Source organism: Suhomyces tanzawaensis, assembly GCF_001661415.1.
Source record: "Suhomyces tanzawaensis NRRL Y-17324 unplaced genomic scaffold CANTAscaffold_6, whole genome shotgun sequence".
Lineage (NCBI taxonomy): Eukaryota > Fungi > Ascomycota > Pichiomycetes > Serinales > Debaryomycetaceae > Suhomyces > Suhomyces tanzawaensis.
Window position 1 is genome coordinate 528,155 of NW_017963641.1, and position 14,585 is coordinate 542,739.

Here is a 14,585-nt window from a genome sequence, read left to right on the forward strand (position 1 = left end):
GTGGGCCACATCCTGCGGGCGAAGGATCGCCCGTGGGGAAAATAACGCAAGGTGCACGTGACTGCGGTGCCACTGTTGCACGGCCTACATGGCAGGTGCACCCTCGCGTTCTCCTGCCGATAGGACTAAATAGCCGCAAATAAACCGTCTATCCCAAAAAACCTATACAAGAACTAAATACGTATCCACGCCGGAATACACGCTAACGCACCTGGCACAAGTCGTTGTGGGTGTTGAACGAGGTGATAATGAACTTGGCGGTTGGTTCCGGTTGTGGTGGCTGCTTTTTGTGGGCCAACGGAGGAAGCGCCAAAAACTTGACGTCTTCTGGCTCCTTCTTAGGCTCGGAGATGGGCGATGCAATAGGACTTGGGTATGGGTTGATAGGCGTGGCCAACATCGACTCGATAGTGCACTTGGCAGGTGGAGGAGTAGACACCTGGATGGGTGACAAAGGTGTAGGACTCACGGGACTCATTGGCGCCACCACAGGAGTGGCAAGAACAGATGGCTCTGCCTTGGGAGCCAACTCCTGTTCCGCTGGCCAGCAGCATTCCAAGAAGTTTCTGGTGCATCCCTGGCACTTTCCGTTGACCTTGTCTTCGTCACACTTCTTCTTTCTCTTGCGGCAGGTCAAGCATCCTGTTTTTGTTCTTCTTTTGATGTTGGCAGGCTGGGACTTTGGCTTGGTCACCTTTTTGGGCTTTGCGCCGGCTCTTTTGACACCGATACTGAGCACTTGCTGGTATGATTTGTAGTCTGTCATCGTGGTGATCAGGAAAAGAATGATGGATAATTTTTCATTCCTTTCACCATGTTATGTACGGACCCATCTGACTCAAATCGAATTATAGCAGCCATCCCTAACGGGGAACTAAGATCGAAGTAAGCGCGCAGCCATCCTCTGCCGGGCAAGTGGCCGCGGCGCGTGGTAGCAAAAGGCATTCGTGAAAACTTGAAAAAAGGAAGCTGGCCGCGAAAAAACGATTCTATGCGGGAATTCACACCGGGAATGTCTAAATATGGTGGTGAAAATCTTTGCTGAGGGATATTTGTGATCCACGTATTGGGGCGTTTTGGGTCACTGGTATGTGTCAGAAGAACGTCTAAGGAGTATCGTGAGCATCACATTAGCTCAGTCATACAAGTACAGTAGTTCGAAAATGGACCAATATGGAGCTTTAGGCTAGAACAAGCAAGATGGAGCCACAGGCTTGACGTGTCCCCTACTGTTTGTCTCTCCTAGTTCTGGCATTTGTGATAATGTGATTTTTATCGTTTAACACAAAATTCTGTAAATTCGTTTGTTTTTGTCGCACCAAAATTATAATCAAGTTTTGGCTAACCAAAAATTAGTATAACGATCGTTTGTCAATTTTGCAGCCGGCGAATTAGATTTCTTCAAAAGTCAAAAACTTTAGGATCCAAGTATGTGTTGTAGCCTGGTGTCCTCCACATTCGACTTTTCTACAAAAAAGCTTGTGATTTCTATCCCTTCTAATGTATTGGGTGCTAAATATTATTGATAGCGAGAGCGAAGTACCAAATGACGATTAAAGCGATGGTCAATACACCATTAAGCATATCGTGATTCTAGAGTACAATTGACGCAATATCCATAAAAGATGTGTGATTCCCCAGTTAGTAATAGCAGAATCATGTATTGTTAATTAGCAGTTTGTGAGCTTATCTATTGTTTTACGATTACAAACTACGGTATTCGGAATCCCTGCCCAGGTGGGGTAGCGGGCAGAAAGGATCTCAATTCATCAGATTCATCGGGACTGTTGCAATTCAGCAAATGTTCCCTAGCCGATTGCGTGAACTGCCACAGTGCGTAGTGAATCCACATTGACATTAATGTGGAGATGATGACAAACTTGTATTTAGTGGAGGCTAAATCAATGATCTATTCTCCAAGTAGCTCTCACAAGCAATAATCCATGACTGTGGGTGAGAGACCAGGAGTTTCCAAAAATTATTGATGTTGATACATTGAAAAAAATGGACGAGTCCGGAGTCGAACCGGAGACCTTTCGCATGCTAAGCGAACGCGCTACCAACTACGCCACACGCCCTTGGAAGAAATGGTCCCTAGCAGGATCGAACTGCTGATCTCGGCGTTATTAGCACCGCGCCTTAACCAACTGGGCCAAGGGACCTTTTTCTTGCTGTTGAAATTTTCCTTGGACTTAAACAGGGTAGGTAAGTAACACTATATGCAGACTAATATAAAAATCTGGTCTTCCTCATATAGTAAGTACAAAAGGGAATTACGCAAAAAGTAATAAAAAGTAAGTGCATTATTGTAAGTATAGATTACTAAGCTAGGATAGAAAAGATTAGAGTAGTCTGTGAAGCTTCACTGTCACTGTCATCCATCCACCGCAATATCATCGAAGCATAGTTCTCATTACTAGTCACTTCTGAGAATTTTGGTTTTGTCTTGAATATTATAGGTATCTAAGAAGTCTTCAAACTTGGAGACAAAGAAATATTTGAATGTGCTTTTAACTAGACTAAAAATCAATGGAGGAATTTAATAGCTCTTGAGTGGAGCTCAGTAATTCAGGATGTAATTTCTCGTTTCTGTATTTTTCACTTTAATCTATAAAGAAGAATAAGAATGAATACTTTCTTCCTTTAACTCTATGCAATTACAAAATAAATACGATCAACCAATGCATTTCAGACAAACCCAACTCCCCCTTTTGCTGGAATGGTCCAAAGAATATCACGAAAATTTTTAGTGTAAGATCCTAAATTCAAAGAGCAGACGATTATCAAAGTCCTAAATATATGATGTCCTTACTTACCGAATGTTTCATGCTTGGCCAACGAATTCATCTTCTATTCATATTATCCTCCTTTCATCTAAAATTTGTATTCGCACGACCAGTGTACATCAAAGAATTTTTTCAGAATCACAGTATCATCACCGACCAACATGCCAGTTAAAGCCATAGCCAAAACGTCGATAGCACGTAACGGAATAGGTGCATACATTGTGCCATGCCACAGAATCTCCTTACAATACTGTAACTGGGGTGGTTCTTCCACTGGACTTCGTGAGTTGTTGAAGACCGGAAGATTGGACAAATTAGCATCAGAAAAGAAGGGCATCTTCTTTGACATCAACAAGAAGAACGGCCACCCCACCGCTTCTTTCCACTACAACAATGATACCATCAAGACTGTGGAGATCGCCAACTTGAAGCCTTCAGAAATTCTTGCCAAGATAGATGAACACAGCCAGAGAAGTGGTAACGACTTGTTCAAGTTCAACCACAAGGTCTTATCGATCAACGACTCTGTCAGAGGTATCTGGTCTCCATTGCATACTCCAAAGTCTCACAGACACAAGATCTGAGTACTCCAAGGTCTCATAGACAAAAGATTGAGGTATATAATATTGTAAATAGACGAAGGGAACAAGCTTATTACTTGTCCACAATAAAAATAGATAATAGGAACGCTGTAGTATCGCAGTAGAAGCAATGGCCTACGTAAGGGTAGCCATAAATGTGAAGAGAACAAAATGCTTACCGTGGGCGTAGTTACGGTTTTGGTAGAATAATTACGAAAATCTGCTAGATTTCGAGAAAGTTTACAGAAAGGCGAAGCTATCCCGGTCTTGACTGTGGTGAGTTGTAATGGCCCAAAATAAGCTAGTTTTGTATTTTTGATATGATTTATTCATGTATTAACCAGTAGGAATGCTCAGCCAGACTTAACGACTCGTCACCAATATCCTAATTAGTTGATTAGTAATTTTTCCCCCGATCAACTAAGATGTGTTCTACAGGGGTTACGGATGGGCAATTGAGACTCGTGGATATCAGCAAACACCAAGACAATGTGTGTAGTGTTGGCCCTAAGTAAGGTAGGCTTGGGTATTCAAAAGCGCTTCAAATTAATTGTTCTTACACATGAACATATCGAAAGATCCCGAATTCTCGATTTGTTTCTAGTGAAGGCTACTAAAGTTCATAAATATTGTTTATTTTTAGAAGTGAATATCTGTTGAACACACACAGTGATTAGCTATGATTAGGGACACCAGCAGGTGTTGAAAAGTGTTGAGGTCCCTAAAATGGTCTATAAAATAGGAAATAAAGCACAAAGGACTTTTTAACTAGGAAAAAAAGTCATAAAAACCAAGAGAGAATCAAACATGGTAAGTTATACCTCTTTTTTTTTGGCTTGATGCATTTAGATATACTTCGGCTTGGTTGGGTCTTCATCGACGAGGTCTTCGTCTTGTACAGTGATTTCTGAATCAGAACCGTCATTGGAAATTTTGTAAATCTTGTTTCTCCAGAAACCGTCTTCACCAAGTACTTCCTTGACCACCAAACTGTAACCACCAATTCTTGGTAAGATCTTAACCCAGACGAGCCAGTAAGCGAAACCAACACCAAAGATACCCCAAGTCACAACTGCGTGAATCCAGTATGGCAAGCTGTTGTAGACCTTTTGGCCATGGACTGGAGGAATGTAAGGAGCAACAATCAAGTATAAGGACGAGAGGAAAAAGAAAATGATAACTGGGACAGTAGCCTTGAGAGGAGGATTCCATTCTCTCAAGCCCTTGTACTTTTGCCAGTGGACATACAATAATCCAGCAGCGATAACGGTGTTGACCACATTCAATGGGTAGGAAATCAAGTTCAAAATGAAGTTATAAGCATCACCTGGTGGAGGAGCAACGATGGTGATGACACAAACAACCCAATGTTGGAACAAACCCACGAATGGGGAGTTGAATGGTCTCGAGGTTGCAAAAAATCTGGAAAATGGCAAGGAGCCTTCTCTACCCAAAGATTGGATGATTCTACCTTGCGAGAAGATCACAGACATGACGTTACCCCAAGCAGATAAGGCAACGAACACAGAAGCAGCCTTTTCAGCAGTGTCACCAAAGGCGTACTTGAAGAAAGTGGCGGCCAAGATTCTCTTGGAAGTGAGGATATCTTCAGTAGGAACGACTGCGAAATAGGCAATGTTAACGAACATGTAGATGATGGCGAGGAAAATGAAGGCAGTGGGGGCAGCAACCTTCAAGACCTTGGCAGGGTTCTTGATTTCACCCAAGGCGTAGTTTGCGTTGGAGTAACCGACGTACGACCAGATGACGTTGTAAAGGGCATTGACAATACCGAAACCAGAAGGACTTTCTCCCTTGAAGGCATCGTTGAAGTTGTGGGTAGGTTCGAAGTACTTGCTGTGAATACCTCCACCCAAGGCCACCCACCCGGTGACGGTGATCAACAACACAATAGCCACCTTGAAGGTACCTAAGATGTTGGCCACAAACAAACCGGACTTGACATGGAGACCGTTGATAAGGAACGAGAAGGTGATGACAGCAATACCAATACCTCTGGAGTTCCACTGGGTGACCTCCTTGCCAGCAGCGTTCAAGATGAACTCACCGGTGACAATGGAGTTACCGGAAGCCCAACCCAAGAAAAACACGTAGGAGGCGTACATGGCAGTAACCAAAAACTTGGGCTTCTTGTAGATGTACTCGAGGTAGTTCTTTTCTCCACCGTTTCTGGGCAAAGCAGATCCCAATTCCATGTAGACCAACAAGCCGGAGAAGGCGATGATGGTACCGGCGAACCACATCATCAACGAGGTCCCCACAGATCCCGAAAGCGAGAAGATGGTGGAACCAGTCGAGAACACACCCGCACCCAACATACGGTTAAGCATGAGGAAGGTGGCCGAGACGTAGCCGATGTTCTTCTTGTTCTGGTCCAACTGGACCACAGCAGCCTCCTTGTCGGACGACAACGCCGACACGTTGTCGACGGTGTCCTCAGGCACCTTTTCAGACGAATTGTGTTTGTAGAAATCGGTGATACCCATGACTAGTGTGAGAGTGACTATTGAACACAGGGTCTGCAGGGTATATATAGTGTCGTTTCGCGGCCATCTCGTGCTAGTGGAAGCATCGCCGTTCGCCGGAGGAATTTCTTTTCGGGAACCACACTTAGTACAGGAAGGCGTTTTTGCGACGGTGGTGGGGGTCACCACCAGCTGGAGGGCTGGAGAGGTCTGGTGAGACAGGGAGAAGGCGAACACGACGGGCTAGAGGGTGCCGTCATGACCCTCGCCACTGTCGGTCTGGTTGCGGCCAGGGCTTGCTACACAGCCAGGGTCTCTGGCCAGTCAGGGACCTGTCAATGCTCACAGGCGCATGCCAGAAGGAAAAAAAAATTCAGTTGCAAAAGGTGATTTCACGTGATGCAATTATGCACCCGGCCTCCAACAACAATAATATGATCTGCTAGGCAAGCGGCGCTGGAACAAAGTCTGACAGCCACAGTAGAAAGCAGTAATTTAGAGCGGGATTTGGCGGGCCATCGGGAGGCGTTGCGGGCCATGGCTGAGGGGGGCATCTCGCGGGCCTCTCGTGAGCCGTTGGTGGGGGTAGTTGGTGGCGAGATTTCGCCGTCTAGGCTTATCAGATAAGCCGAGGACCAGCCTATAGGGCGTCCGGCGGCGGGGCCTGCATGGTTACCCTAGCAATTTCAGGCCACTGCCCAGACCACCGGGAAATGACTGTGGCGGGACCGCCTGGGCAGAATATCCGTGCTCCGGCGCGGAAAATCTAGGAGGAAATGTCGCGGGCCCGCGACATTGTCGCCCCCAGCAACCATCCTCCAGTCCTGGCCTTCTCCGCCAATCTCCCACCAGTCATCCACCAGTCGCTCTCCAGTGACTCACTCCACCCCTCCGCCAAGCACTCCGTAGTGAACCATTCCCCGTCGTGCTCTCCAACTGATCACACCATCGCCCAATTTACAACTGTGGTTCGCAAGGCACTCTCGCTTCCATCTCGCTTTGTATTACCCGCCCGATTTGCAACTATGCCATCACCAGCCAAGAAGCTACGCCTCGACCCAGCAGTCTACTCCAGCAAATGGTACCCCCACAATAACCATCTTCCGCTCAAATGGTTCACCAAGTACTTGGACGACGCCAACAAGCCGTTCTACCAGTTGCAGGCCTTGCGGGAACACCAGCACGCCAGGTTGGCTGAGGCCAACCGCCTGCTGCCCGGCTCGTCTTCGCAACCAGCAGTAGCTTACGTGCTTACCAGAGACTTCCGGCTTGCCGACAACCCAGCTCTCTACCACGCCAGCGAGCTCGCAGCTGCGCTCGAGGCACCACTCGTAGTAGTGTATCCCTACTCGCTAGAGTCACTTCAGGCCCATGGCACCAGTGCCTGGAGCCTCCTTCTCCAGTTCGACTTGTTGCAGCTTCTTTCCCGGGCGTTTTCCGCCAAAAACGTGCCATTGGTGGTGCTCAACGTCCCCGAGAAGAACAAGCTCGACTCGCTGTTGGTGTCGTTTTTGGCCTCCAACAATGTCGGCTACGTGTTTGCCAACATCGAGTACGAGGTGGACGAGCTCCGCCAGCACATCGCCCTCGCTTCATGCTCCAAATTCCAGTTTTTCTGCTTTCACCACCAGTGTGTGGTAGAACCTGGCAAGCTAGCCACCCAGAAGGGCACCCAATATTCGGTGTTCACCCCCTGGTACCGTTCGTGGAACGCCTACGTCAAGGCCAACAAAAACATTTTGCACCCATTGCCGGAACCCGATTTTGCGAACCAACCATCGTTCGACTTGTCTCGCTACTCCAAGCCGGAGTACCAGTTGCCCGAGTTTCCGTGGCAGTTCAAGGGCGAAGACTACTACAATGAGCACTACCGTGTCACAGACTTGAACCAGCCGTTGGAACATTTTCGGGATGCCATTCCAACCATTTTGGACTATGAAAACGTCAAATTGGACGTCAACAAGCCTACCAGTTCCATGTCCCACTATCTTGCAGTCGGTGCCATCACTACCAGAATCTTGATCGAGGAGCTCCACAAGGCTAAGGCCATCAAGACCATCGATTCGGGCAACAGCAACGCAGTGTCATATGTGAGACAGCTTGCATGGCGCGATTTCTATCGTCACATCCTTTGCAACTGGCCTCATGTCTGCATGAACCGTCCCTTCCAGTTGGACTACCTTGATGTGAAATGGGAGCAGCTGGACGAAACTGCGCTCTCGAAGTGGTGTGAAGGAAAAACAGGTTTCCCGATTGTGGATGCGCTGATGAGACAATTGAAACAGACTGGGTACATGAACAATCGTTCCAGAATGATTGTGGCAAGTTTCTTGAGCAAAAACTTGCTCTTGGACTGGAGACTTGGAGAGGCCCATTTTATGGAGAATCTCATTGATGGGGATTTCGCATCCAACAACGGAGGGTGGGGATTTTGCGCAAGCGTGGGCGTAGACCCCCAGCCCTATTTCAGAGTGTTCAACCCTTACTTGCAAAGCGAAAAGTTTGATAAAGAGGGGACTTTCATCAAGAAGTGGGTGCCCGAATTAAAAGATATTGAAGGAAAAAGTATCCATAATCCTTATGGATCCAAAATCTCTGCCAACGTGGCAAAAAAGAACGGATATCCAGAACCGATGATAGACTACAAGTCCTCCAGAGAGAGGGCTATTGAGAGGTATAAAGAAGCCAAGTAAAATTGGGATTCGAGTCGCTCTCACTAATGAATTATGCTCCATCTTACTGTCGTACTTAAATGTAGTTCTAATTAAAAATCAAACGAACCTTGTTATTAATGGTTTATATAATTTTCCAGGTATACACAGGTTATGCAAAGATGCAGCAGGTTTAATTCAACAACTTCTCAATTTCAGCACGGGCAATCTCTAAGTTTTCCACGGTACCAACCAAGTAGACGAAGTTACCGTTCTTGTCATTAGCCCTTGGGACAGTAATGAAAGTGCTGGACTTCTTTCTAATTTGGTTAACCTTTGAACCTTGAGGGCCAATGATCTTGGAAAATGCAGAAGGGTTTTTGGAGTATAACCATCCAATGCTGGTAGCGCCAGAGGCGTTGGCCAATCTTTCTTGGATGAATTTAGCTGCCTTTTCAGTGTCCTTCTCATCACCCTTTAATCTCCATGGAATGAACTGAGCAGATGCTTCAACAGCCTCATTGTCCACGATGGTGAACTTGGTCTTTTCATCATCTTGTGGGAATGCAGATTCTGGTGGAGTTGGAATGGAAGCACTGGACAACTTGGCAGCTTGTCTGGTCAAGTTACCGTGTTGAACTTCAACATTGAATTCCTTCTTCAACTTGTTGAAAATGGCACCTCTTTCACTGACCAAGGCGTGGAATTCTTGAGGAACATCAATGGAAACGTTCCAGTCGTCCTTGACTAATTCAGCGATCTTAGCCTTCAATGCCTCAACCTTTTCAGGCAAACCTTGAAGCTTAATGATGGTAGAGTCGTCATTTGGTCTTGGAATGTCAATCGTAGCATTGAATTCAGTTTGCAAAGCACGACGAATAGAACCACTTGGACCAACAATGAATCTGTGCTTTTCCTTAGGCAATTCGTATTCTTCAGTGATGGAAGCTTCCTTGAGACTAATGATATCCTTGATTTGTTTGATGACCTTGTCAACAATAGTCTTAGGACCTTCAGAGACGACCTCATCCGAACCAGTTCCTTCATTTGGTATGCTTAACAATCTGAAGTATTTGTTTCTTGGCAAGTCATCACCACCAGCCTTGGTGATGATTTCCTTCATAGCTGAACCTCCAGCACCAATTAATTCGCGGTGGTACTTAGGATCGACATTGATGGTAACGCTAGTGAAGTTTTCGATTTCTTCAATGATTTCTTGAATCTTTTTGATGGCCTCTTTCAAGCCGGACTTGGAACCAGTCAACTCAACCTCAGCGTAACCCAACTTTTCCTCGCTGTCGTTATCTCTCTTGAAGTTATATTCAACACCAGTGCCATCAGCGATATCATTGATAGTTTCACCTGCCTTACCAATGACTCTAGCGATAGCCTTAGTTGGGATCTTGATGTTTTCCTTGAATCCGTTTTCCTTTTCAAATTGAAGCAATTCCTTCAACTCTTCTTCTGCCTTAGTAACACCCTTAGAAGGACCCTTGATGGTGACTTCATCCTTGGACTTTGGTGCATCAGCAAAGGTGGAAGAACCGTCGAAGTCGATGCTTGGGAATCTGATCTTAACGTTATACTTATCTTGTAATCTGTTGATGTAAATTCTGTTTGGACCAATCATTCTTCTGTGGTATTGACTTTCAACTCTGAGTCTGACGAGGGTCTCGTCAGCCCACTTCTTTGTCAATTGTTGGACCTTAGTCTTTGCCAAGTCGACGTTCTTCTTGGATCCGGAAATGACAATTTCAGTCTTCTTTTCCTTATCATCACCTTCTTCAGCAACGTCAAGCTTGACACCGAACTCATCTCTTAATGCGTTCATGTTAGCACCATTCTTTCCGATCAATCTGGACAAGGAGATAGATGGAATTGGGATAGTGGTAGTGAATCCATCAGCGTACTCCTTGGCATCAGCTAAAACGCTTTCGATTTCCTTCTTAGCGGCTTCAACATCAGATTTGACACCATGTAAGTAAACTTCATCTTCAGAAGATTCATTACCGTTGGAATGCAACTTGATAACAAGAGAGTTTGGCTCAGCACCGGCGAGGATGTTCTTGAGGGTGGAACCCTTGTAACCTGAGATGTGAGTTTGCTCGTTAGATGGAACGCTCAAAACAACAGACTTCAAGTTGGCAGCAAGTTCCCTCAACTGGTTCAAGGCCTCGTTCACCTTAGCAAAACCGGAGTTGTCGGACTCGGAGAAATCGTCAAAGTCTTCGCTTTCTTCTGGTTCGGTAACCTGGTTGAATAAAGTGATATATTCGCCCAAAGTAACCCAAGAAATCTTGTTCTCACGAGCCACTTCCTTGATAGTTTCTGGGACCTTGTTGATCAAGAAGCTGTCAATGTCAGTGATAACCAAAGTTTGGTCAGGAGTGATTTTGTTAACCACGCTGACAATAGACTTCTTGGTGTTCTTGACCTTTTCAGCCTCGTCACCCTTGGAAACAATCTCAATAGGAATGGAGGTGATGTCTTTTTTGGCGAGGGTCTTGTTGTCTGGGATGTTGATGACGACGTCATTGGTGTTGGCAATTTCCTTCAAAACACCGTTGGTGTTCAAGTAGGAAGCGACGGCTCTGACGTGCTGCAAGTTACCCTTGTGGGCCTTGGACATGTCCAAAACCTCGACCTTGTACTGGGAAGTGATTTGCTTGGCTTTTTGTTGGGCACCAGCAATACGGCTTCTTTCACCAATGAACTTCACGGTGGTTTCACCTTCTTCTGGGAGCTTGATTAACACGTTGTCTTCGACCAAGATAGTTTCAATTGGCAAGAACTGGTGCTTCAACTTTGGAATAGGCACTTCTTCCACCACGACCTTGGCTTCCAAGGTGGACAACACCTGCTTGATCTCGGCTTTGGCGGCCTTAGCGGTCTCACGGTCACCAACAATAAGCACGTTGTTGCTGGCAGACTTGAAGTCAGGAATGGAGATATCCAAGCTGGAGTACTTGGAGACGACGTCGTTCAAAGCAGCAGGGACGAGAGGCTTGATCAACGCAGGGACCTGGATCTTGGTGGCGAGGTTCTTGGTTTCGTCCTTGATAATGGCAAGAATCTGGGCTTCGGCAGCAGCACAGCCTTCAGCGTAGCCTGTGACGGTGACGTTGACGTAGGTAGAGAACGAGTCGTCCTCGTCTTCGTCACCAGCAGTTTCGTCAGCAAATTCGTCGTTACCGATGTCGATCTTGACGTCGTTGGCCTGGATGATAGGCTTCAACACCTTACCCTGGGGTCCGATGATTCTGCTACGGAGCTTGGAAGGCACCTTGAAGGTGACAGTGAGAGGCTTGGACAACTTCATGATGACCAAACGCTTGGCCTGCTTGACGTCGTCAGCCTTACCTGTGATCAAGAAGGTTCTCTTCTTGATGTGCTGCGAGGTGGTACATTCAATGTTGGTCTTAGTTTCGGACTTGATGGCAGTGAGGATACGGATGAGCTCAGGCTTGGTTACGGAGACCTGGTCGTTGACGTCGAGCGAGAACGCTTCCTGGATGGTGGAGAACTTGAACTTAGGAGTGGACGAGCCGGAACGAGCGCCGTTGCTGGCGCCAGAGGCACCAAGCACCGGAGTGTTGCCACCAGCTGGCGACTTCATGGAAGGACCCCACGACACGGCACCAGTGGAGGTGCTGGCAGTGCCAGCCTTCTTCAAGGTGGGAAACGCAGCGTCGTCGGAGATGGAGGGAACAGCAGAGGAAACCGAAGAGACCAACGTGGAGTTGTCGTCGTCAAACGACGAGGACTCGGTGTCAGAAACACCGTACAACTCGTCGTAGGTGCCGTTGACACGGGCAGCGATGATTTCGGCAGGAGTGGGCATAGTCAGACAGAGGGCAATGCTTTGGAAGCAGCGGGAGGCAGGATCGGGGGATCAAACAAGGATGGCGGTTAATGAAAGGTGAAAAGTTGATTTGATCGGAGGGTCGGGTGCGGGTGAGGTGGCAGCGAGGCGGGGGAGAAGCAGAACAAAAGAACGAGGGAGAGGGAGGAGAGGTGGAGGGAAGGGGAGGACGAGAGAGGAAGAGAGAGATAGAGAGAGATAGGGAGGGAGAGATAGAGAGAGGGAGAGATAGAGAGAGGGAGAGAGATAGAGAGGGAGGGAGAGTGAAAAAATAGGACGAGATAGAGACGATGGCCACGTATCTCTGGATGGATGTGCGATTTCCGTAGACTCGTATTCTGTTAGCGAGGCCAGCTGACTAACGAGTATTAACCCAGGGGAATAGTGCACAAATATTATTATCAGGCGGAGTAACATATAATGTTATCTGCCACGAATACTGTAGTGCAAGCTGGACGAAGATTAATTGACAGATGAACAAACCAGTATAATCTGGCAGATGGGACTATTAACTAGATTAATGACTATAGTCTGCCAGCTTCGCTAATACTCATACTAACCATACTAACTCTAATTCTGTACTATTACCTGCCAACTGGACAAATACTCTTATTAACTCTTATGAAGTCTGATTGGCGTGCGATTCTATCGGATATCTGGACCTAGTACTTTTGCCAGCTGGAATAGTGAAGTAAGGTTTTTTAGTGTGACTATAATCTCCCAGCTGGACTAAGTACCATATTTGCCAGATGGACTAGGTACCATATTTGCCAGATGGAGAACTAGTCCTATTTTCTGTCAGACGGAGAACGAGTCCTATTTTCTGTCAGACGGAGAACGAGTCCTATTTTCTACCCGAAGGAGAGCGAACACAATTTTCTTCCAACACTGACACTTACTGACAATGCCCATGGCACATCGAGTTCCTTTTGGTGATATGTTCCTAGTGGGCTCAACATCCGATGCGTAGTGCATATGGACCAACAATACCCTCTCGTAACTGAAATCACTAGTGTATTGTTCGCTAGATCTGGACATTTCCGCTGATTTCCGCGCGCTACCAGACGGAAGTGAGAGCACACCAGAGTCGAGTATTCAGGTTAAATTCGACGAACAGTGGGCCAGAAGGTTGAACTGTTTAGTAAGCCTGTGTTAGCCGCCAAAAATTATCAGCAATTTATTGACAGAATTATTGTTTCTCCGAGGATGTAGGAGGAGCAACTCCTGAATTGTCGCCAACGACAGCTTTTGGGGATGAAATAATTTTTTGATGGTATTTTACTAGTGTTACCATTATTGTTCGTTTGTCTGAAAATCGCCTCTTCTCCTGCAGATATTTTTATTGAATCTGTTGAGATATTACAGCCATTCTACTTTCTTGTATTATTACATCGCCCAATTCTTCTTAAGCTTGGTATCTTTATTGAATAAGTAAGTGTGATTTGGTTAGTTGATGTTACTGGATAATAGCTGAATGGCTCGAATTCTTTTACTGTAAAAGAAGTCTTCGACAGTATCCAAAGCTCTCCGTGCTTCAATACTGTTTCCTAGAAGCATGAAGCAGAGGTTGTGCATGGGGTACTGTGTTTCCAACTAAATTTCGCCTTTGCTAAATTGATATACCACCTTCGATGCTTTTTTAACTTCATGAAGAAGGATAAACCAGTTAGTCTACAAAATGATTTGATTTTCTTTGTTTAACTATAACTCATAGTTTCATAAATTCTTATAATACATACCAAAATTTTTACTATTCTAATGTATTCTTAGTCGCAGTTCAATGCAATAAATACATGCTTCTGATATAAAAGTTTGCATTTGTTGATAAATGCTCCTCTTAGTATACAAAAGAAGTGGTACGGATGTGTTTTGAATTATCGAAAATTGCAATACAAGTTTACCGACATCAGGTTTTCTTTCTTACAGTGCTATTCCCAAAAATGCATTGAATTAAACTTGCTGGTGTTTTGATCATCGCCCCAAGATTCAGCTAAGATTTTTTGACAACATGGAAATAGAAATTTTGCTCAATTAGCAAGCACAGAGAAAATCAGATTACCGTAAGCCCAAGTGTACCAACAAAATAGATACTGGAGAAAGGTAGAACTGGGGTGACTAATTGACATTCCTTTTCCACGGTTTAATTATACATGCCTCTAGCAGTAAGTAACTATAGCTCAATTGAATTCTAATTTCAAGTTAAAATTTCTACTCCTTAG

General features: G+C 45.7%; 5 protein-coding genes and 2 non-coding genes across 7 annotated transcripts; 2 read left to right on the forward strand and 5 right to left on the reverse strand.

The window, feature by feature from the left end:
* Nucleotides 1-84: 84 nt before the first annotated feature.
* ZCF3 (Zcf3p) lies at nucleotides 85-766 on the reverse strand (the record flags this gene model as incomplete). The annotated part of the gene is made up of 3 exons (XM_020206909.1): nucleotides 85-162; nucleotides 212-439; nucleotides 470-766. The coding sequence occupies 3 exons, from the start codon at nucleotides 764-766 to the stop codon at nucleotides 85-87; spliced, it is 603 nt and encodes a 200-aa protein (XP_020063039.1).
* A 1,239-nt stretch (nucleotides 767-2,005) lies between these two features.
* On the reverse strand, nucleotides 2,006-2,078 carry CANTADRAFT_t203. Its single transcript has one exon. It is a non-coding gene; the product is annotated as a tRNA-Ala (tRNA).
* A 10-nt stretch (nucleotides 2,079-2,088) lies between these two features.
* Nucleotides 2,089-2,162, reverse strand: CANTADRAFT_t202. The gene has a single exon. It is a non-coding gene; the product is annotated as a tRNA-Ile (tRNA).
* Nucleotides 2,163-2,947: 785 nt separating this feature from the next.
* CANTADRAFT_96584 (mitochondrial 54S ribosomal protein mL43) lies at nucleotides 2,948-3,471 on the forward strand (the record flags this gene model as incomplete). The annotated part of the gene is made up of 1 exon (XM_020211996.1): nucleotides 2,948-3,471. One exon carries the CDS (start codon nucleotides 2,948-2,950, stop codon nucleotides 3,368-3,370), a length of 423 nt encoding a protein of 140 aa, XP_020063040.1. The 3' UTR covers nucleotides 3,371-3,471.
* Nucleotides 3,472-3,999: 528 nt separating this feature from the next.
* MUP1 (Mup1p) lies at nucleotides 4,000-6,269 on the reverse strand. Its single transcript, XM_020207929.1, has one exon. The coding sequence runs from the start codon at nucleotides 5,872-5,874 to the stop codon at nucleotides 4,213-4,215; it is 1,662 nt and encodes a 553-aa protein (XP_020063041.1). The 5' UTR covers nucleotides 5,875-6,269; the 3' UTR covers nucleotides 4,000-4,212.
* Nucleotides 6,270-6,629: 360 nt separating this feature from the next.
* Nucleotides 6,630-8,546, forward strand: CANTADRAFT_91368 (cryptochrome/photolyase family protein; the record flags this gene model as incomplete). Its single annotated transcript, XM_020211813.1, has 2 exons — nucleotides 6,630-8,456; nucleotides 8,544-8,546. The coding sequence occupies 2 exons, from the start codon at nucleotides 6,630-6,632 to the stop codon at nucleotides 8,544-8,546; spliced, it is 1,830 nt and encodes a 609-aa protein (XP_020063042.1).
* A 75-nt stretch (nucleotides 8,547-8,621) lies between these two features.
* On the reverse strand, nucleotides 8,622-12,763 carry CANTADRAFT_286194 (uncharacterized protein). Its single transcript, XM_020208255.1, has one exon. The coding sequence runs from the start codon at nucleotides 12,343-12,345 to the stop codon at nucleotides 8,698-8,700; it is 3,648 nt and encodes a 1,215-aa protein (XP_020063043.1). The 5' UTR covers nucleotides 12,346-12,763; the 3' UTR covers nucleotides 8,622-8,697.
* Nucleotides 12,764-14,585: the final 1,822 nt, after the last annotated feature.

Excerpts from the sequence above, each read along its gene's own strand:
- MUP1 (XM_020207929.1), bottom strand. The coding sequence starts at position 5,874 with ATGGGTATCACCGATTTCTACAAACACAATTCGTCTGAAAAGGTGCCT.
- CANTADRAFT_286194 (XM_020208255.1), bottom strand. The coding sequence starts at position 12,345 with ATGCCCACTCCTGCCGAAATCATCGCTGCCCGTGTCAACGGCACCTAC.